Source organism: Urocampus carinirostris, chromosome 12, assembly GCF_059441175.1.
Source record: "Urocampus carinirostris isolate Australia breed hairy pipefish chromosome 12, RoL_Ucar_1.0, whole genome shotgun sequence".
Taxonomy (NCBI): Eukaryota; Metazoa; Chordata; class Actinopteri; order Syngnathiformes; family Syngnathidae; genus Urocampus; species Urocampus carinirostris.
The window spans coordinates 20,385,640-20,408,800 of NC_142360.1; the positions used below are offsets into that span (position 1 = coordinate 20,385,640).

Genomic DNA, 23,161 nt, shown 5'->3' on the forward strand with positions numbered 1-23,161 from the left:
ATTTAAAAAAAACTGACAGTTTTAAACCTTTTTAGCAAATTGTATGCATTTCTTTTTTAACAGTTCATACAGGTGCTTTAAATACTTGAAATTTATTTTTGTTTTTAGGTCTGAAAAGGTCTTAGAATTTGGGTGAACTGCTTAAAATGAATATGAATTTCCCTGCGGGGATGAATAAAGTATCTATCTATCTAAAAAACAAGTCTGCTAAAAAATATTGCTGACACGCATGTGCTGGTGGCTTCGCTTTGCAATTACATTTCTTCTTCCCTCGTGATAACGGCAGCTGGCATTAGTTTGTATGGCGTGGTCATGTATAGCCTCATTGCCCCTTAGCTTCACGCCCAAGAGGACAGCTTAGCTGCGGCACATTGTAACCTCCCAAATAAGCTCAAAATATGTACCATCAGCCAGCTGGCGACTTATTTTAGTGATCAAAGTAAACCAAAAAAACAACGTTCTTTTGATCAGTGCTGCACATAGATTGTGCAAGCCTATTTGGGGCACTTTGGTGTGTGACTTTTTCGCCTTATTTACAACTTCGGTTCTTATTGATTAAGTAATAAGTAAAACATATTTTTAAATTGCCAAAGATAGTGGCTCAGTTCAGATTTACAGTTCACATATAAGTTAACATTTAGAAGAATTGACTTTCCATGCCTTGCACCTACCTTAAATAATATATGGTTAGTGTTGGTGGGATCCATTATAACGACATTTAATCAATATTTATTGTTAACAATATAATAATGTATAATTTCTTTTTGGAATGGTACCGGAGAAATTTGGAATTTGGCTTTGAAAGTCCTTCAAAAGTGCTTGAATTTGGCCATGAAGGAGGTGTACCAACCCTGTTTAAATGAAGATATGGAGACAGAAGGACCAGGAAACCTGGGAAAATTAGGAATTGGACTCTTTTAATCAGACGTTTTAAAGAATACACTGAAACACTCTGTAGCTTAACATAACGTGTTTGTTTGTTGAGTTTTGTGATATTTGCATTATCCATTCTTCTATTTGTTTGCTCCGAGCCTCACATGTTCACATGATGCATGTGTCAATATTGATTGTTCTCAAGTTTTGGATTACTTCCAAAGGAGGCCTAAAAAGGTGAAGGTGGTTCAAAGTTCCTTTTTTGCCCACCCCTATTGCTGGAATATTTTCTGTGTCCTACTTAGTAGAACAATGAATTTGTGTCAAATAATTATGTTTGGCTGAAAGTTGATGGAGTCTGCAGGCTCGTTCTCTGGTGGTCTGTGGTAGGTGGGTGGTCTGTAAACACATGCATCTGACCATGTCCCATTTAACGGTTGCAAGACCATCAGGAGGAGCCCCAACTGGGCTTGTCCACGCTGATTAGGCATGTGTGCCATGAGGGCATTTCCATCCTGTTGCTTATTGCTGCTTGGTGGAATGTCAAGAAACATCCATCCATCCATTATCTGCACCGCTTATCCTCAGTAGGATCGCGGCGGTGCTGGAGCCCATCCCAGCTATCTTCGGGTAGTGGGCAGGGGACACCCTCAACTGGTTGCCCCCAGTCGCAGCGCACACAGAGACTGACAACTCACTCATTCACACTAGGGACAATTCGGACAGGGCGTTTAACCTGACATGCATATTTTGGAATGTGGGAGGAAACCTGAGTGCCCGGGAGAAACCCGCGCAAGCCCGGGAGAAACCCGCGCAAGCCCGGGAAGAACATGCAAACTCCACAAAGGAAGTTTTGGTCCCATGACCTCAGAACTGTGCTGACAATATGTTTACTTTATCAATCACGCCATTATTTGGACTTTTCATATTTGTTTTTTTGCGGGTCGTTTTTTGGGGGAAAATGTTGCTTTTAATTGTACTGCAGTATTCTATTGAATGACATACTTTGCTTTACCTATTACTATAATCGTGGTTTACTTTACGCGGTTTCGCTACTTTGCAGATTTACTTTGTGCATTCTGATTGGCTAAACAGCCGTCCTTTTGTACGTGTGTCTGCCTATGCATCAACAGTTGTAACGGCCTATGTTATACATGTACGTAAAAAAGCTTGACGACCCTACCTTGTGTTTTTTGCATATTTATCACTCTAAAAGGTTTCAGATCGTCACTGTAAATATACCTTCGCGCAAATCGTTTCAATTTCAAGTGTCTTTAAAAGCCATTATTTCAACAAAACTTTCTGGACCAAACAAAAGCACAAAAAGCAGAGGGGAAATCATTTCTCTCGCCCACAAACTTCGACTTCGCTTAAGAAAGGTTCATGAAACATTTTTGGTTCCAAGTAACGTCCATATGATGGCGACAAAATATCATAAGTTGAAGTGGATAGTGCTGAGACGTGTAGAATTAGTCTTTAATAACTTTTTTAAGACGTCCTGCCGAACTAAAATGGCAAAAATATAATGATGACATTTTGTCAAACAGATAACAGTGCACAACTCACTTTTTTAGGGTTAAATTGAGATCTGACTAAATCAGGTTACATGCACATGCGCCCAAATCTGTCAACAAATCACATTTCAGATACCCCATCAATTGTGCAATATAGTAGCAAGATTTTTTTCTTAGGTATAATTTGACAGCAACCAGTTCACGGTGTCTCGTGCGCACTGCCCGAAGATAGCTGGGATGGGCTCAGGCACCCCGCAACCCTGGTGAGGATAAGCGGTGCAGATAATAGATGGATGGATAATATGACATGTTAAAGTCAATCATTATTATGACTATTTCGTGGCCATATTTGCACAGATAAAATACATGTATATGGTTTAATTCGACATTATGGTGGGGGCAAAAAACTCACGCGACCTCTTGTTGAGTTTTCGGAAAGAGAGAGAGAGACAGGAAGTTTATTCGTGACGTCAGAGGAATCAGTACAGAGCCAGAACACGACTTCAAAATAAAATACAAGATTGATAAAAGTACAAAAGATATAATTACACTCATTGTTAAAACGTTACTTTATGTGTGTGTTTGTATGAGAAACATTTTTATATTTAGTAATATAAAAACAAGCTGATTACCTTGAGACATAAAATCAAGAGATTTACATTAAAAACCTGACATTTCCCCCCTGTTGTTAATCTCGAAGAATTAAAAAAATAGATTGGTAATCACACGGAGAAGCAAAAAACCTTCAAAAAAGGAAAAAACTTTCTCGCCTCCAAGGAATGTCTCTTGCTGGGAAAAACAGGATAAAACAAAAACGGACAAAAACATACAAAAGTTGGCCAACTAAAACGAACAAAAACAAAAAGGTGAAAAAGTTCAAAAGTGAAAAAAAATCTCCAGTTCAACAATCGTTAACTCTAAGGTCATTGATGGAGACCGTGAGAATTAAGATAAACAGAATGAAAAGATCCCCAAAATCATTTTCGAAACTGTAGCATCACTAGTTAGGCAAGAGGTTAGAATGCATGATGCCAATTTATCAAAAAATTGTATGCATGAACAAACCTCTAAAACCCTTAGGAAAAATATTGTTTTAAATTATAGCAATATGACAACCAGCATCGATAAGATGTGTGGATGTCTTACTATAGGAATAAAACCCAAAATCAAAAACATTATATCCTGTCACCCTGATGGGTTCTTCATTAAGTTTGAGACCTAATGTTGAAACGTATCAGAAAAACCTTGATATTTCTTATCATAATACGTTCATTCTATGATCTGATTCATGTGTAAAAACTTTATTCTCTCGTGCTAGCTCAATTGTCAAGCTTTTTGACCTAGCAAGTATTTGTTATAGAATAAACAAAAATTTCAATCAAAGAATCAATCAATTAATCAGTGTTAATTTTGATTAACCCAGTAACTATGTTTATAGTTGTGGGGTTCGATGTGTAAGTATGTGAGACTTGTGAAATATCTGATTATTATCAATGATATTGTGTGATGTGTGGTAGGCTGATACCATTGTAGCAAAGCAGTGCGTGAAGTCCAGAGTTTTCAACAAAACAATCTTATTTTGGTACTTTTACGACCGTCATTTCTCTAGATCTCATTGAAGAGTCCGATACCTATTCTTTCAGGAGAATAGATTTGGGCACTATTGGCGGCTTTGATGCCGTTTTTCATGAGCATGGCCGTTAGGATCCCCACGCCTCCTGGCGTGATGACGTGTTGCTTGTGGATGATAATGGCCTCGGACGTGTGTAGACATAGCTGATGGCGAAGGTGCTGGCACACTCCACAGAGTCCTGACCTCTGGCCTTGGGAAGAAGTTAAGTTTGACGCTCCCTGGGCTGACAGAACTCCATCATCTGATCAGCAGGGGTCACCTTCTCCTGTATGGATGAGAAGCATAAATCAATACCATGGAACTGAATATTCAGGGAAAGCAATAGATGGAAAAAAGAATAGACTTAAAAAAATTTTTTTGTAATAGTTTATTCTATGCCTTTTTTCCCCCCTATTAAGACTTTATGGCTCAAAACAAATTTAAAAAAAACAACAAATTCATTTATAGATTTGTATATTTTCTTAAGTTGTCTTTATATTTATTATAAGTGAAAATCAAAATCCCCACTATAAGTTTCCCTATCCATTTTGAGCATTTTATCCCAAAATTCCAACTCGAAGATAAACAATTTATTTTTTAAATTGTTAGTTCTAAATTTCAAATTTTGCTTTTTCACTAAATCTAGTCACTGAATCAGTTTAACCATTATCTGTCAGAATAGTTTACCCTGATTTGAGTGATTGATTTTTTTCTTTTTTGTGGATCGATCATATTCGAAAAAGATTTTTGTATGCACTTTTTATTTGCATTTTCTTTTGATTTTCAATGTGTTATCTTGCTGCTGGCCATTCCCCTCGAGGCAGATGACCAGGGTAGATTGTTAAATTGTCAATTTAACCCAAGAAAAGACGTTTTTATTGTTATGATTCACTCTTTGTTTAGCCTTTTGTAAAAATCATAACCTATATATTATCTTTTCAGTAAGTAAATTTGTTCAAAATAACAGTCTTTTGCAAAGAAAGTAGATAATTCACGCTCAAAGTGAATGATTTTGCCAAAAATGAAAAATACCATCCAAAAATGTTCTCAATGTGGGCGATTTTCTAATGGTAAACGGTTATTTTAATTGATTTTTGTTAATCAATTTGATAAACATTGTAAATTTTGTTATATTACAACATTTCTTCTGTGTAATATTTTTTCTATCCGTCCAAATTTCGTAATTTGAATATCAAAAAACAGTTATATGGAGAGCTTATTCAGAAGACAATTTTTCATCAATCGTGGACAAAACTAGGTTTTAACTTTTATTTTACTGAATGTCTCAAAACTTCCCCCCTGAGTTAAAACCTAAGTTCACTATGAATACGAGTGAAATAAGACGGCATTTATAAATTTGCAAGATGAATTTATCAATCTTCCTCAAATACATTTACACTTTGTATTAACAAGACTCTATATAACTTCAAGCAGACGTATTGAATGTTGTTGTCTTTCAGTCTTTTGATTTGCTTATTCCACATTACATTCACCATTTGAATGTTGCTTTTGGCCCATCAAAAATACTTTTTCAAAAATGTGTCCATGTCAAACACAAAATTACTTTATTGACTTTTCTGTCAATTCCACTGGCAACGACTGCAGGAATCTCCTGTTAGCTGTCTGAAAAGCAGCTGGGATGTGCCCCCATCACTCCCTTGATCTCGTTGTTGATGAGCGTAGCTGGGATGTGCTCCATATCACTCCCTTGGCCTCGCTGTTGATAAGCGGCGCAGATAATGGATGACTGATGTCTTTGTCTCTTTCAGCAAATGATTTTTGTCCAGACAGATTGATATGTCCTTTGGAGAGTGCACTGACTTTCAAAAAGAAAAGAGTCTTTTTGTGGAATTCACTGGCACTTAAGAGTCTCGTTAATTCCATTGTGCTTACGTAGTGGGATTTTTTTTTTTTTAAATTGGCCGGATTATTCAATGTCTTAAATTTTTCTCTAAATTTAAGTACTAGTAGACATTATCATACTTTAATCAATTTCTATCCATTTATTTCCCATGCAATTATTTTTAAATTAGCATGATATGTCTCGAAATCAACTAACCCGTTACTTTTATTTCCTATGACTCTCTTCAAGATTGATCAGTTTCTCATTGTCTTCTAAAAATGCTCTTCCATAGACACAGTTTCCTTTTTTAACTTAACCAAACCATAAGTCAGTATTTGTTACACATTTGTTTATCATTTGTCAATCGTAACACTCATTCTAAAAAAAAAAATCAGTGTGTAATCAATTGTCCTCCCAATTGTCCTTTGGGCTAAATTTGTCAAAATTCCAAACCCTCACTCTAAACATCAAAAATCTCAAAAGATCTAAAAAATCTCTAAAAATGCCAAATCGAACTTAATGTCATAACTTTCCTAATTGTATTTTCTTCTCTCTGTAATCATAATCAATCTTTTGTTATTGATTCAATTAAGAGCAATACATACTTGTCACTTATGAATTATCTTGTTGAGTATTCATTTTGGTTATTCATTATCTTTTATTCTGCGCAACAATCTTTGTTTCTACGCATTAGTCTTTGTTCTAAGCAGCCTTTCGAGATCCCTTGTGATTAAGGCTATACAAATTAACATGATCTGGTCCGACTATTAATACTTGTTTCTTTTTCTTTCCTGTTTAAAAGGAAATTCATTTAGTGACTGAAATAGCTTCAGCTACGTTATTAATGATTTCTAGTCCCGAATTCTTCTTTTCTGTGTTAATTTGTCGTCATTTTCAAACTTCCTTCAAAATTTTGATTATTTGAAATGGTTCCTGCATTATTTTATTGAGAGTAATCTACTATTGAATAGGAGAACAACTAAGGAAATAATCTTTTTATATTACGCCTCTTTTGAATTTGTCCATTTACGAACGAGAAGATGAACACTAAAATTATGGACGGTTTTTAGTCATCTTCATTGCTTTTTTCGTCCCTGCTTTATCAGGAGCAAAACTACATGTCTTAAAGTTATTACCCTTTTGCTATTCGCATATTCAACAAGAAATGATTAGTTCGGTTACTCAAATATTCTTTCTTTTTAAACTATTCTGTAGTTATCTTGTATTATACACTCATTGTTTTCATTTCCCCACGTCATTCATGCTGGGGACGCAACTTTTTTCCCTTTAAATTGTCATTATCATTTAGTTACTCTTTAACAAAGATTTAACACATTACAAGTCTAATCGTTATTTTGGTTTTGCTGTACGAGTTTTTATTTTCCTGCACGCCGATCTTAGCTAACGAGATCTCGTCGCTTCGAGATTACGTCATTGTTGTTGGTAATTCTTGTCGAGTGACTGTCAGTCTTTTTATTAGACAAACGGCTTTTTTCCTTGTTCAATTCATCAAAGAGAGCTTGCTTTTACGGCTCATTTGCTTTGATGATTGATATCACGAATTACGTTGTACTAAGATGTTAAAGAGAGAAGTACAGAAAGTAGAAAAATGGAAAAAGACAAGCCTGTTATTCGCAATTACCATCAACAAATGCAGAAAATAAATTAATAATTCGATGATCAAAACTGAATGAATACGCAGATATCTACTATATTTGTCACCGATTCATAACTTCGATCTTTGTATCACTAAATTTCAGGGGTTCTTAGATCTCTGCCAAGATCTAGAAATCTTTTAGCCAGCTAGTACAGGGAATTCAAAATCCCTATCATATTATCATTATTGATAGTTCAGTTTTAAAATTGTTTCATATGTATATATATATAATTATTATATATGTGTGTGCAGCACGGTGGCGCAGTGGCCAGCACGTGTACTGCATTACTAAGGACCTGGGAACAGGTGTGTGTGTTCCAAGCCAGCCACTGGGCTCCTGTGCGGAACCTGCATGCTCTCATTGTTTACGTTAGTTTCCTCCGACTATCCGGTTTACTTACCTCTTTCAAAAACATGCATTTCAGGTGGACTGGCTGGTCCAAATTGTCCCTACGTGTGAATGAGCTAGTGAATTGTTTATCTTTGTGTGCCCTGCAATTGGCTTGCAACCAGTTCAGGGTGTCCTCCAATCGCTGCTCGATGATCGCTGTGATGGACTCCAACAATCCTGGGACCCCACTGAGGACAAGCGGTGTAGCTGATAAGATGAGATCTACTTATCATGGTTATGGTTCATACCGGCCGAATATGAACACAAAACTTTTCTGCATCTCACCTGTAACGCCCTTATTGTTGATATATTCCTTTAATATCATAAAAATTGGGTTTTCACTTACCATTGTTCAGCACATATAATATCTTCATCATCGTTATTAGTGCTACCTTTCCCTGATCCCATTTTCTCCTCATCGGGTTGTTGAGTCCAAATGAGACAAGAACCAAAATTCTAGAACTCAAAACATCGTTAGTGCAACACTTTTGCTGTAAAATCAAACTTTGCCTTAGTTCCTTTGAAGTGTTTTCACGATAGTTCCCTAACAATATTTCTGTAGTCTATAATATTTCCCATTATGGCAACGAAATAGTGTAGTGTTCGATAGTATATCTATGTTCATTTGCCTTCAAATAGATTTTCATCCTTTCAATAATTTCCGTTAATTTTTATAGCTTAGCTATAAAAATACTGTCACGTTTTGCACAATGCTGACAACTTTTTTTCTCACTATGATGACTATTCACCAAATGCATATTACACAAACCTCAATTGATGTAACATCTTACATGCAATTATTTTTGTGTAAATATTGTATCAATTATAACTATAACCTTATCTTCTCTGTTCCTTTACCTCACTTTGAAGATGGATTGTCATGCCAAATTTCATTGTCAGTCACAATATGTTAACCCATTTTGTAACTATGTCAGTAAAGGTATATTCTATTCTATCATAAATGGTTTGCATTTATATAGTGTTTTTCAAGACCACGAGTAACTCCAAAAACCTCACATAATGTGTTGTTTTTCACTTTTTTCGCAAGTTTTCCATACCCAATTTCCAGCAAATTATTTTATTTAAGTAGCTTTTCCCTTTTACCTTCTAACACTCTTTTTAGCTTACCAGTTTAAATGTAAAAATGACGTGTATTGATCTACGAGTCATTTTATCATTTTTATTCCACTCAATGAATTTTCCCTCCATATTCATTGAAAATAAAGTATTCGCTCTTTTTCAGTAATTTTGTATAAAAATCCCTTACCTCAAATTAATCCATTCCAATTCGCTCAATTTGATTTTTCCCCCGTCTTTACAGTCCTTAATTTTCTAATTTTGAACTGAAAACCGGAATATTCTATCTTTATTTTTGTTATTGTATCTTTAGTAAGTGTTATTCTGGCATTAACTTCATTTAACGCATCTAAAATAACTCAAACATAAGTTTTCTAAACTTACCCCTCCTAAATTTATCGTTTTCTTATTGAAAAAACAAAGAAAAAAATTTGGACCGAAAAAAATATTTATTGGAACCCCTTAGGCCCGCAGGCGTTATGTTGTACACCCTTAGCGTCAAACGCCGATTTCCCAAAAAACGAACGTTTTCGATTCCTGACGCGATGTGCTCTCGGTTCCACCCAAAACCAACATTTTTTTAAACGGTCTTACTCTTTAAAAAAAAACGTTTCTCTCGTTGCAATGTGCACTTAAATTCGCTTCTTCCTTTTTTTTTTTTTTTAAGTTGCGCGCGCTCTCTCGTTTGCGGCAATTTTGCTTCGTATTTTTCTATTTTCTTCTTTTCAGTTACGTGGGCCGATTAAAAGCCAGCGCAAAACAAACATATAAGACAAGAAAAATAAGAATACAGGAAAGAATACAAACATTTACAACATTGAACAAACAGAACATTTAAGACAGAGGCCCACCAAAATTGGCTTAGTTTAGATAGTTTTAGACGGTGCACCGTGAAGCCATGTAGTCTATTCAACGTATTTTGTTATCTTTTCATTTTAAAACGATTTCAAATCGGGGACTCTACCGACTGTAGAGATTTAATATATTCACAATAGCGAACCACTTTAAGCCCGTCTTCTCTCTCTATGATATAAGAGGCAAATTCCAATATCATAGACTGCCGTTTCATTTTCCGTTAACGGCTACTTCATTGGTCTGAGACTAGTACTCAACTCTACAGGCTACCGATCCCGTTAGCGATGAGGCGAACCCTCTAATCCGGTTACCGGCTCGTCAATATATGTATCACACACACACATATATATGTATCATATATATATATGGACATACACAATCATATTTGACTCGGTGAGGCATACCCTCGAACCAATTTAATAATTCGCTAATGAATCCCCAATTGTCAACGTCTTCTTTCATTTTATGGCTTTTCTTTAAATTATTCCAAATTTGTATTATAATACATGCATTTTAACTTAGCAAGTACACCACTCTGGTTCGTTGAAGCCCGTTCCCATTCGATTCCAAAGCACTTTGGATGCTAACCTCGGTATGCTAACCGTGTGGTCCCATGTGTTGAACATCCCAATCCGTTCGAATCGAATAAAAAACCTGGAACAAACCGGTAATCGGCACCATTTGTTAAAGTCAATCATTATTATGACTATTTCGTGGCCATATTTGCACAGATAAAATACATGTATATGGTTTAATTCGACATTATGGTGGGGGCAAAAAACTCACGCGACCTCTTGTTGAGTTTTCGGAAAGAGAGAGAGAGACAGGAAGTTTATTCGTGACGTCAGAGGAATCAGTACAGAGCCAGAACACGACTTCAAAATAAAATACAAGATTGATAAAAGTACAAAAGATATAATTACACTCATTGTTAAAACGTTACTTTATGTGTGTGTTTGTATGAGAAACATTTTTATATTTAGTAATATAAAAACAAGCTGATTACCTTGAGACATAAAATCAAGAGATTTACATTAAAAACCTGACATGACAGTACAGAGATGATTTGTAAAAAATATTTAAGTACAGTACTATTATTTGTTGTTTGGAATGTTCTTTTCATGCCACATTTTTGTCTTACCCATACATTTCCTCAAATTGGTGACAAAATATCTTCTGAAGTAAAGGGGATTGTGTATCCTATAGTGCAATAGAACAGCAAAATCATTAATATAATTATAATTTGACAGAGGTTTGCAGACGTTATTTATACTTTTATGTTGAACAAATAATAAATAATCTTAGAGGTTCCTACTTTGTGGGTTTTGACTATTGCGGAACCTTTTTGAAACAACCCCCCCCCCCCTGAAAACAAGGGATTACTCCTAATGAAAAGAAAATGTGTGGTTTTCGGATAGGGCTTGTAAATAGGATGAAAATATAACAGTATTAATGTGGATGTGCGTTTTGTACTTATAATTATGTATTATTAGCAATTGTAAATTGTTAACTGCATCTAAATGAAGAATGTTGGTATGGTTCCATTAGAATTACAAAAGCTACACTAGATAATTTACACATTTATCTGTCAATGGATGGGACAAGGGAATTGTATGTAATCGTTAAGGTTTATTATTATTTGTATCCCCCGATTAAGAATTAACTCTCTCGTACTGTGCACATACGCCCAGATCATAAAATCATTGGGAAAGCTTATTATAAGGACATTATGTACCAAACAAAAATACAGTGCCTTTTTATTATGCACACCTTCTTTTAATACCTTTAAAACAGTATAGGGACTTTTGTTTTGTGGATTGTGATTTTTTTCTTGTAAGGTACTGTATTTCTAATCCCCTCAACTCACAATATTATAATAGTTGTCATATGGGGTATCTAATCAAGGTGGCTTAATCATTAAATCAATTGGTTTGGTTTCTGTGTGGTTTTCAGTAACAGCGCTGCTAAGGAAAATGAAGCAGCAGTCCAGGGAAAGTGTCGCAGACAAAAGGCCAAAGTTGCTAAACGCATTAAAGGAGGTAGGTAATGTGTGCAGGGCTGCAACTGAAGATTATTTTCGTTATCGATGAAACGGTCAATTTTTCTTTTCCACAAAACAGTACAATGTTCTTTAACATAAAACAATTACAAGTGTCAAATAAATTGACAATAAACAAAAATGCAAACAAATGTATGCTATACACTTGCAAAGATGTAACATACTCATTTCTTACCACCCTACCCAAAGATCATTTGGACTTATAATACCAAACAAATATGAAGAAATAGCAATATTGTTCATATGTTTAATCCACAAAAAAATGTAAACTCACTTTTCAAAATGTTGTCAACGAATTTTGTTATTTTAGGGTTCAATCTTTAAATATGATGAACATTCCCAATGTCCATATCATCTGTAATATGCCCCCTGTGTTGAGTTAAACATGTCATGATTATTTTTTTTACTTTTTACATTGTTTATTTTATTATTATAAAATGATTTTGTCTATCAATAAAAATAAATAAAAATAAAAATGGGTATAAAATACAATTTTTGCTATTGATCTTCACTCATCTAAATGCAAATCAATACTAATTTGACTCTTTCCAGCTTGTATAAAATGTTCTTTTTGGGCAGCTTGGAGACTTTTACTTGGAGCTTCACTGGGACTTCCAAAGTTGGGGTGAGGCATTTACAATTACTTGCAGTGGTTTGATTTTCCTAAATGACAAACCTCAGAAAGAACACATTTTTCTTTGTGTTTGCTTCCTCATAATCAAAGAGGAAAGGTAATTCTGTTTTACACATATCGCTTCTTCCTTTGTCGCAGTGCCTCTGCTCTCCAGAATTTTACCCTCGGATGCGTGCAAGATCTACAAACAGGGCCTCAAAATCAGGCAAGTTGTTTCAGCAGGTGTAAATCAGCACGGACAGGATTCTATCTAAAATGTGTTTTTATGTAGATTTAGTGTATACTGTGAATGGTTAAGGGATCCCTGTGGTTAGGGAATCGCTGTTCTGCCTGTTTTCCTCTTCCATCATAAAATCATTATAATGCTGCAGCTGTGATGGATGAAGGAGACATGGAAAACAAGCTAGAGTGTGGTTTTCAAGGACAACTGTTTTCTACGTCTGTTTCAGCTGTTTGATTTCGTGAGGGGAGTTTAGGCCTAATCAAACAAGTGCGTTGAACTGAGTTTATTCGTAAGGTTTCGCTGTGTAAGACTGAACGTTTTTGTCTGAATCTGTGTGTTCATGCTCCTTACACTTTTCTTTTTCTCATACATGTAGACTGGACACCACTCTGATTGACTTCACAGACATGAAGTGTCAACGCGGTGACCTGAGTTTTATCTTTAACGGTAACGCCGAACCATCGGAGTCCTTCGTGGTGCAGGACAACGAGCAGAAAGTCTACCAGCGGATACACCATGAGGTTTGTGAACGCCAAAATCCAACAATTATCGAGATAAACATAAAATAATTGGTGATCATAAAACCTTGGCTACTCTCGCATCCATAGGAATCTGAGATGGAGACAGAAGAGGAAGTTGACATCCTGATGAGCAGTGACATTTATTCAGCCACACTCTCTACCAAGTCCATCACTTTCTCCAGAGCGCAAAGCGGCTGGCTCTTTAGAGAAGACAAGACGGTCGGTAGCAGACGTAGTCCGCGGGATATTCCTGATGCTCACATTAGGATTCCGTTTCCAGGAGCGTGTGGGAAATTTTCTTGCCGATTTTTACTCCGTGAACGGTTTGGTACTGGAGTCGAGAAAGAGGCGGGAGCATCTGAGCGAGGAGGATATTTTGAGGAACAAAGCCATTATGGAGAGCCTGAGTAAAGGAGGGAACCTCATTGATCAAAACTTTGAGGTAAGGTTTATGAACACAACATTTGAGATTTTGGTTTTGAGTTTGAGCTCAGCACAAACATGCTATTGATATTCTCACTATGCTTTGTACTCAAGTGACCTCTGGGGACGGCAGGTAAAACAGCAATGTAGTGTTTTGCTGCTGACTACTGTCAGTGCGACGACCTTTCGTCCTGTGCCTGGCATTTAATCTATGTCTCCATCTAGTGGTGAAAGAACGAGACAAATTAGTCTGGCGTGTTATGAATTAGATTGGAATTTAGTAATCTTTTGGGTGATAGCAATTGAAGCCCTCCAAAAAAACTTATGAGTTGTAACATAGACAGCTGAGAGGCTTTGTTGTGATAGCCTCAATTATTTCAGCCCCCTGCTGTCTTAAATTTTGTCTGTAAAATGCGTTGATCCAGTGGTCACCAATGTGGTTTCCACGGGCACCAGTAGCCCCCAACAAGACACATGGTGTAATATTAAAATGAGTCACTGCATATATAGACACGAGCTTATGAGTTCTTTATTCATAACCTTTTTATTATTTCAGTCATTCCAGTCAAATCATATTTATTTGTAGAGCCCGTAATCATAAATAGGGCAAAGACCACAGTTACATCTTCTGATCTGAAACCTACATGGGGCCAAAGAAAATGTCGAAAAATCTCAGCAAGGAAAAACAATTAAGAAACCTTGAGAAGGAGTTGCACATTTGGTAATCCCTCCTTCAGGATGAGCAGGCTGCAGTGGATGTTGCAAGGGCATGATCTGACAATAAAGAGGGCAGATTAGTATTATACAGAACTGGGACCCTACTGCAGAATGCAGATTTATTCTTTGCTCTTAGACCAGCATTTTCTAAGCAAAGCCAGAACATAGGGGAAAATTAAATCATAAACACAAGAGGAGGAAACTCCATGAAAACTTTTATCTGTTTGTAACAGAACGATGAAATAGCATCTTAAATTGACACGGAGACTGTGCAGGTCAGCTAAAATGGGGGTCATATAATCAAACTTTCACTGATTCAGTATCACTGATTCATTTGGAACCAGCTGCAAACATATGATGCTGTACATTGGGAGACGAGAGAGTCATATACTACAGTAATCAAAACAGGAGGTAACAATCACAGGATTAATATCGGGTGAATCTTTGCAATGTTGCAAAGCTCAAAAGAGGGATCATCTCTTCCCCATGTTAAACATCCATATCATACTCTTACATGAAACTTGCGTTTTAAGGTGGGGACTTTACTGACCCTTGAGGTGCGCATTTGAAACTCTTGCTTTAAACTCTTTTTATGCAAATAAAATTCAAATGAAACATAATGAAACACGCTCCATAAGGCAAAATCATCTAATCACATCAGTGGAAGAGATAGCTTGCTACCATTTTATTCCCAAGCAAGCAATGTGTTTTTTCTTTTCTTTTCAGGCTGTAAGGAGGCAATCTCTAACCCCGCCTCCAGGAAACAGCATTTCCTGGGAAGAGTACATCACTGCTGACAATGGAAAGTAAGTGACTGGTTTAGCAAAATTCAGGGTTTGTACAGGTGCTTGAAATCCTTGAAAATGCTTGAAATGTGTTGTTATGTTTTCAACGATCGAAGAAATGCTTGAATTTTGGGTAAAGGAATTGTTGCCATGCCCCCTGGTGGGTTTGCCTTGCCATTGCATTTTTACTTCCCTCGTGATTAACTGCAGTTGGTATTAGTTTATATTAGAGGTAAGATCATAGGCCTGGGCCTCAGATGTCAATTATTAATTGGGCCTGGGTTGGGCTTCTCTCTCGCAGTTTTAAAAAAAAAAATTTAATTCGTGACATGTTGTACTGCGATAAAAACACCTTCTCCTGCAATACGAGGTCCGTTGTGTGCTCAGCTAGCTGGTCTCGAGGAACGAAGAAAGAGGTGAGAGTAAAAGATCCTTCCTTGTCGACAATGTTATGTTCAATAAGGCACTAGGAAAAAACAGCTCTGTGCTCATTTTATTTACAGTTGCCATTCTTATCGCCACACTTTTCGAAAACTGCGCACTTTACGACTGTGACGTCACGCCGTCTAACATTACCCTCGGCTGTGATTATCACAAATGGAACACAAACAAAATGCCTTTTTCCGTATACATCTCTGAAGGACTTCTTTTGAAGGGGAAATTAACTACCTAAGCTGACACTATTGTAACAAAAGACAAACAGCCGTTTGACTTCGTTAAGGTACTTTTGAGGATAAAATCATACAAAGGCACATTCAGACTATAGATTTCTCACATTACCTTTCAAAAGAGACCAAAAACGTCCAGATTCATTTTTTCCCCCACGCATTAAAAAAAAAATGTGTCTTTATTTATTGCGGAGTCTATAGAGTAAGAATGCCAAGAAACATGGCAACAAGTTCAAGCATTTTCAAGCACTTTACCCCAAATTCAAGAATTTTCTTGACCTTGAAAACAATTAAAATTCAAGCATTTTTCAAGGATTTCAAGCACCTGTACAAATTGTGTCGATGATTGAATTCAGTGAATTTATCCTTGAAGTTGCGTTCTAATTGTCCCGTTTTGCTTCAGAGCTCCTCACCTGGGCAGAGAGCCGCTCTGCAAGGAGAGCAAGAAGAACTTCAAGGCCACCATGGCCATGAGTCAAGACTTCCCACTCAGCATCGAGTCGTAAGCCAATCGGATGGCAGCGCGCCCCTGCCGCCACCACGTCTGACGCTCCTTTATGCTTTCAGCTTGTTGAATGTCCTGGAGGTCATCGCTCCATTTAAGCACTTTAACAAACTCCGAGAGTTTGTGCAGATGAAGCTTCCGCCTGGCTTTCCTGTCAAACTCGGTAAGGAAAGCGCGACGCCCTAATAGTTAAATGCAGTTGAATCTGATCCACAGGGAAACACTAATAGTAGAACTGTTAAGCTCTTATCATCATAACGATTGTGCACAAAATGAAAAAAGCATGAAACTGTCAGGGTCTGTTCTGATTGGCTCCACCGCTCAAATTTAAGCTTATTCCTTTCTCAGTTTGACCTCTGGGGTCAGCTAGAGGTCACAACCTCCATAATATGACATTTTGATGCATTCAATTAGAATCGTCTGTATATTGACACCTAAATGTGACAGAAATGTAAATTAAATTTGTTTTCCATAGACCTAGGCAAGACAAATCATTTTTAACACAAATATGTCTCTTAGAGGCATCTTTAGAGGTCAGGTAGAGGTCACAGACCAAGCAGCTCAGAAAAAAATAAGGTGTTACATGTAAATGTTTAAAAAGACCTGCGGTTCTTTTTAAGATTTAGGTATTCAGTACTATTTTATATGTTACTGCTTTTCAATTATTTTTCATTCCTATCTGTACTAGTTTTGTTTTTTTCCCTATACTTATCAGTACCTCTCAGTGCTTTTTCATACTTTACTTATTTATTTTTATACATTTCACTAGTTTTTGTTCATGCCCTATTCTTTTTATTACCTCTAAGTACGTGTTCATACTTTTCAGTACTTTTGCTTTTTCTTTATACTGTTCAGTACTTTTTCATAATTTTCTGTACTTTTTTTAATACTTCTCCCTATTTTTGGATTCTTCCCTGTACTTTTATTCTACTCAGTATTTCTCTGTACTTTTTTTTTTATTCTATTCAGTTTTTTTACTTTTCCCTAGTTTTTGTTTTTACCTATACTTTTCAGTACCTCTCAATACTTTTTTTGTAATACTTTTTAGCTATTTTTTTCCCATCCTTTTTATCATTTATTTGTATTTTTTGGTACCTCTCAGTACTTCTCTGTATTTTTTATTCTATTCAATTCTTTTTCATATTTTTCTGTACTTTTTTCATCCTTTAACAATTTTTTGCATATTATCACCCCCATTCTTTTCATTATTTATTTGTACTTTTTGGTTTGTCTCAGTATATTTTTCTACCTTTGATACGCTTTCATTTTTTAATTTTTTTAACTGAATGTTTCTCTACCATGAGACCCCTGAGTAGAAATGACTTTGACACCCCCCTGCCTTAAATGAATGAGGGATAACTTGGCACCGACACACAAAAGCTAAAACCTAGGAACGCCTGTCTTTCAGACATCCCGGTCTTTCCTACCATCACGGCCACCGTGACTTTTCAGGAATTCCGCTACGACAGCTTCGACGAGAACATTTTCACCGTCCCCGGGGAGTACAAAGAGGACCCCAGTCGTTTCCCTGACCTTTAACCTACCGCCTCCCGATCATCACAAAGCGACATAACACAGTAAAGAGGCGTCAACCTTTACCTGAAGCCCAAAGAACCTTCGCTTATTACTTGTTCAACGAATCTACGGCCAGCCGAGAGGAGCAAAAACCAAGGACAGCTAAGTCGACGTCTAGTATTGATAGTCACGTTTCCACCAAGTGGGATAGTTTGATATTATAACAGGGTGACTTAATATTCATGAAATGTTTTTTCGGGTGTTTCTAGGAGGGAAAAAACACCATTTTTATATTTTTGCTTTTCCATACAAACAGCATTGTGTTGAGGTCCAAGCTAGAGGCAAGGCCCAAGTCCTTTTTGTTGTTGTTGGGTTGGCGATGATGGCCAAAATAACCCCTCTTCCTCCCGAGTCCTCGGAAATAAAAGATAAAAATTTGGGTTTGCTTTGTGCTTGGTCCCTCAAATCAAGTCAATTGGTCAGCCTCAAGCTGGGTCGGGCTTTAACACTCACAGGGTTAACACTCAGGCTGGATTATTTGGGCCGAATCTTACCTCCATTACAAACCTTTGATAACTCACCACATATTTTAAATGATTCAAACACTCGGGACAACTACTGCATGACAGAAACAGATTTATGCATCTATGTATTGGACCATTGGTGGGCAAACTTTGAGTCTCGGGCAACATTGGGTTAAAAAATTGGACAAAAGAGCCAAGAAACAATTATTGATTTATTTTATTTTTGTATCTACCGATACAGCCTCAAATCCGATACCTCGTCAATAAGATAATGTCGGTCTACCTCTATGTATGGGCATTTTTTCACGTTCCATTTAGACCAAAATTTTAAATATTTATGAATAAACAAACATGAAGACATCAGTAAGTACACGGTATAAGGTGCACCATATTCTAGGACACACCTTAAAAAACAGTCCACTGTGAAATATTTCATGTATAAGGCGAATTGGACTCTTAGAGCTGCGGTTGCATTAAAAAAAGCCGTCAGAAACTAAAAACCACTTATTTTCATAGAATTGAGATTATGAAATTAAATTAATGTATTCATAAATTGTTAGGTGGTGTAGTGGCATTTCATTGTAATTATGGAAATCCAAGTTTGTTCACTGCGTTTTTGGTCCAAAAGGCACTCGTGATTATGAGGCGCACTTTTGAATTTCTGGCCTATTGGGAGTTTTTGGGGTGTACCTTATAGTCTGGAAAATACAGCTCATTTCTTTTCTTGGTTATAAACATTGAATCAAATTGGTTTTGAAACCCTCAGAATGAAAGCGAAGTAATAAATGTCCCCTTTTAAAGCACTAAATTAGTTAATATACCTTAATAAACTCACAATGCAATACAGCTGAGTCAGGATTTTTTTCCATTGAATTTGAAAAGTATCTTGATTGATGAAAAATACATGATGATAATAGCAAGTAAAGAAAAATAAGCATGCTATTTAAATGTTGGGGTGACTGGGTACATGAGTACAGCTAAGAGTATACACATTTTTGTTTTTTTCTAACATCAAAGTATGTAAACCGTGACATATATAATCGTTATACATATACTATTTTAATTTGGCCAGGGCGGATGAAATGGCCAAACGGGCCGCATGTGGCCCGCAGGCCATGGTTTGCCCACCCCAATGTTAAGCAGTGATTTTGGCATGGAGAAAAGAAAGATGCAGAGTTGTACATTAGTGAACACAAAGAGGGTTAGTATTTACAAATTTGTCTTTGTACGAGAGGTCGTTTGAGAAGTAAATCATACTTGCTCTCAATAGTCTCACTCATGCACAACTATACTTTTATACAGACAGTTATACACATGCACAAAAACTACTCTCATACACACTACTAATACTCTCTCACACATACCACGATACTGGTACAGTCATATACATGCACAAACTCTACTCTCTCATTCACACTACTAGAGTGACCCTGGGTATATTTTCTAATCTTAAGGGGCTACCTGGGCCTGCAGGCAATGTGTTGAAGACCCCTGGACTAAATAATACACACTGTCCCATTAAGCTCTCCCTTTCATCCATGTAAACATAGATAATTGAGATCTAGATGCCAAAGGCAGTATAAAAGGTAGTATTCAAAGATTTATGTTTGGAATGTATGTATTTGTTCCCTTGATAGTATGCAAAGTAATGTGGGGTTTCTGTATAAACAGAAGTACCGTGTTTTTCTCAGCCCAAACTAAGCAACAAAAGTTAAATACGTGCAGCCATGTTTCAAATCATTTATTGACAACAATGAACACAAAACCGACAGAAATTTACAAAGCATTTATTTAAGTCCAATTTATTATCTGATATACAAAAGAGTTGTTCCCCTTGTCGGCCCGCTTTTGCGTTTATTTCTGTTTTTCAGGACTTTGTATTCGACATCTCCTAACATTCATCTCTGGTACCGTGACAAAAATGTATGATAACGAGATAAAATGAATGCCTTTTCGTATGTTAACTATATCACTGTTGGCCTAGTGGTTAGGTTACGGCACTTTCGCCGCCGTGACCCGGTTTTTATTCCCTTGTGTCTTACGTTTTGCATTTGCGATCAGAAATATTTTTCGCTCATTTTGAAACCTAGAGGTCGCAGGTTCGATTCCCGGCTCCTCCGAGTTAAATGTCGAAGTGTTCCTGGGCAAGACACTGAACCCCCTAAAGCCTCCGATAAGCAGGTAGGCGCCCTGCATTGCTGACTCCGCTATCGGTGTGTTAATGGGTCAGTGTGAAGTACATTGTAAAGCGATTTGGTAGGACATTAGTGACTGGTTGAAATGCTATAGAAATGAAATGAAATGATCTGCATTTATATAGCGCTTTTCAAGTGAATGACTTCCCAAAGCGCTTTACAATGTGCTACACATTTCCCAATAGCGGCCTTGTATTGTAAGACGCTAACCTGCTTATTGGGGGTATTAGGGGTTCAGTGTCTTACCCAAGGACACTTCGACATGTAACATGGACGAGCCGGGATTCGAACTGGGATCCCTTGATCCCATGACGAGTGCTCTACCTCCTGAGCTACTGCCGCCCCCAATGCAGTCCATTTACACAGTAATACACTACTGCAAAACCTTATGTACAACGCGCACCCAAACTTTGAGTTCTTTTTTAGGTCAAAAACAAAAACAAAAAATCGAATACACGAAAAAATACAGTACTCTCGCCGGTGTGAACTACACAATTTTTTTAATTCAAACGCACTGCCTCAAACACCTGATTCACACTCTGTGAAATATCTGGATACACCCCTCCCCCCAAAAAGCATTTTCTCCTCTGATCTACACAATTCACATAGGTGACCTTTTTGATTGAAAAAGGGTGAATTTCACCAAAAGGTGAGACATTTTCATGCTTCCCACTCTGCTATTGTATCCTTTATATTTTCTCTATGATGACCTCAGCAAAAAAGAAGTTTGGACACCTCTGGTCTAGAGCATATTGTCACTTTTATTCATATCCCTACAACGTGTAATAAGAATTTGAAGGAATCCATCAAAGGTTGAACTTCAACCTCCAAATGCATCGTTCCCACAGACCACGTGACCCCTCTGGAGCAGCCATCTTGATGGCAAAATATTTATGTTTACATCACTTTACCGGCACATTTCATCCATTGTCTTAATACTTTAAAGCCATCATGAGAAGACAGGGTGACCCATATTATAAAGCTAGTCTCACAAAAACAGACGCAGACATATATTTGACGTGAAAATTTCAGTTATTAATGCACTGAACCCATATGGATTAAGGAAAAAAAGTTAGCAGAGATTATGAATATTTGCAATTCGATACACAGCAGAAGTAAATGGAAGGAGACCATGAGGAAGGCCGCGATTGACGTGGATGGATGGTGTTATGAGTGCACTGCAGGAAAGGGGGCTAAATATAGTGGAAGCTAGAGCTCTTGTTTGTGATAGGAATGAGTGGAGATGTGTTGTGAAAGGAAAATGGGATGTTTGGACGTGTTCTAAGGTATGGGCAAGGGCACCTGTATGATGCGGTAGAGGTAAACCAGTGAAAGCTGTCGGGCCCTGCTGTTGAGCAGAAGAGTGTGTTGTGTCACCCGCTTTCTTGTGTCCCGTTTCATCTGGAGGGACGAAAGCATGACCAACTTGGGTGCCGAGGTGCTTAACTTGTTTGGGTGTTTGGACATTTGGGTTGGCCATGGTCCAAAAATGTTTGTGTGTATTTTTTTGCTCTTTTTCCTCCTTTTTTTATGTTCTTTTTATTTTATTTTCATTTTCTTTTCTTTGTTATTGTAAGTGCTTGTCTTGCTGTCGGTCATCAGATATAGCCTTCAATACAGTACTATTCTGCATCCATCCATTATCTGCACTGCTTATCCTCTGTAGGGTCACTGCGGTGTTGGAGCCCAACCCAGCTATCTTCGGGTAGTGGGCAAGGGACACCCTGAACTGGTTGCCAGACAGTCGCAGGGCACAGAGAGACAGACAACTCACTCGCTCATTCACACCTAGGGACAATTCAAACCCACCTATTAACCTGACATGCATGTTTTTGGAATGTGAGAGGGAGGAAACCGGAGTTTCCCGAGGAAACCCACCCACGCAAGCACAGGGACAACATGCAAACTCCACACAGGAAGCTTTTGATCCCATGACCAAAGAAGTGTGCTACCATGATCTCGAACTGTCCAGAAATGTATACACATGAAAACTTCAAAAAGGTCCAAAATGAACTGTTCTCAACCCTTAAGACGTTGTACATGCTCCAAGTGTTTATAATGGTACGGCGTTGTATTTTCTACCACCTTTGTATGCACCGGAACTTGGATTGTATGAGATGTACAAAATATTCATTATGCACAAATGAAACTTCTTTTTTGCTGCACAATGTGTACATTTCCACGGACTCACTTTCTTGCATTCTTGAGTCATTTCCTTCTGTCAATACTTGATCCAACAAAGTATAGGATTGTAACCTGGTGGAAGGTACTATTTTTGTATATAGACACTTTTTTAATAAAGCTTATCAATTTACTGTATTTTTTTCCTCGGAAGAATTCACTGCAGCCACACACGATACAGGGTTCGTACGGGTGCTTGAAATCTTTGAATTTTAGTGGTGTTTTCAAAGGTTGATAAGTGCTTGAATTTTGGGTGAAGGACTTACTTGAAATATTCGCAATGTTTCAAACCTCAGCTATAAAATCATGCAGACACTGCTCTCTGGTGGCTTCTTTTGCCATTGTATTTCTTCCCTCTTGATTACCGGCAGCTGGTATTTGTTTGTAGG

At 37.2% G+C, this 23,161-nt stretch overlaps 1 protein-coding gene across 1 annotated transcript in view; it reads left to right on the forward strand.

The window, feature by feature from the left end:
* Nucleotides 1-22,906, forward strand: part of LOC148355215 (ankyrin repeat domain-containing protein 13C-like) — a 43,114-nt gene extending 20,208 nt beyond the window's left edge. The window contains exons 4-13 of the mRNA XM_088349270.1: nt 11,776-11,861; nt 12,461-12,506; nt 12,654-12,720; nt 13,115-13,259; nt 13,347-13,478; nt 13,540-13,701; nt 15,126-15,205; nt 16,256-16,354; nt 16,420-16,520; nt 17,766-22,906. Coding sequence (XP_088205396.1) covers nt 11,776-11,861; nt 12,461-12,506; nt 12,654-12,720; nt 13,115-13,259; nt 13,347-13,478; nt 13,540-13,701; nt 15,126-15,205; nt 16,256-16,354; nt 16,420-16,520; nt 17,766-17,896 — 1,049 coding nt within the window. The 3' untranslated portion in view covers nt 17,897-22,906. The remainder of the gene's footprint in view (nt 1-11,775; nt 11,862-12,460; nt 12,507-12,653; nt 12,721-13,114; nt 13,260-13,346; nt 13,479-13,539; nt 13,702-15,125; nt 15,206-16,255; nt 16,355-16,419; nt 16,521-17,765) is intronic.
* Nucleotides 22,907-23,161: the final 255 nt, after the last annotated feature.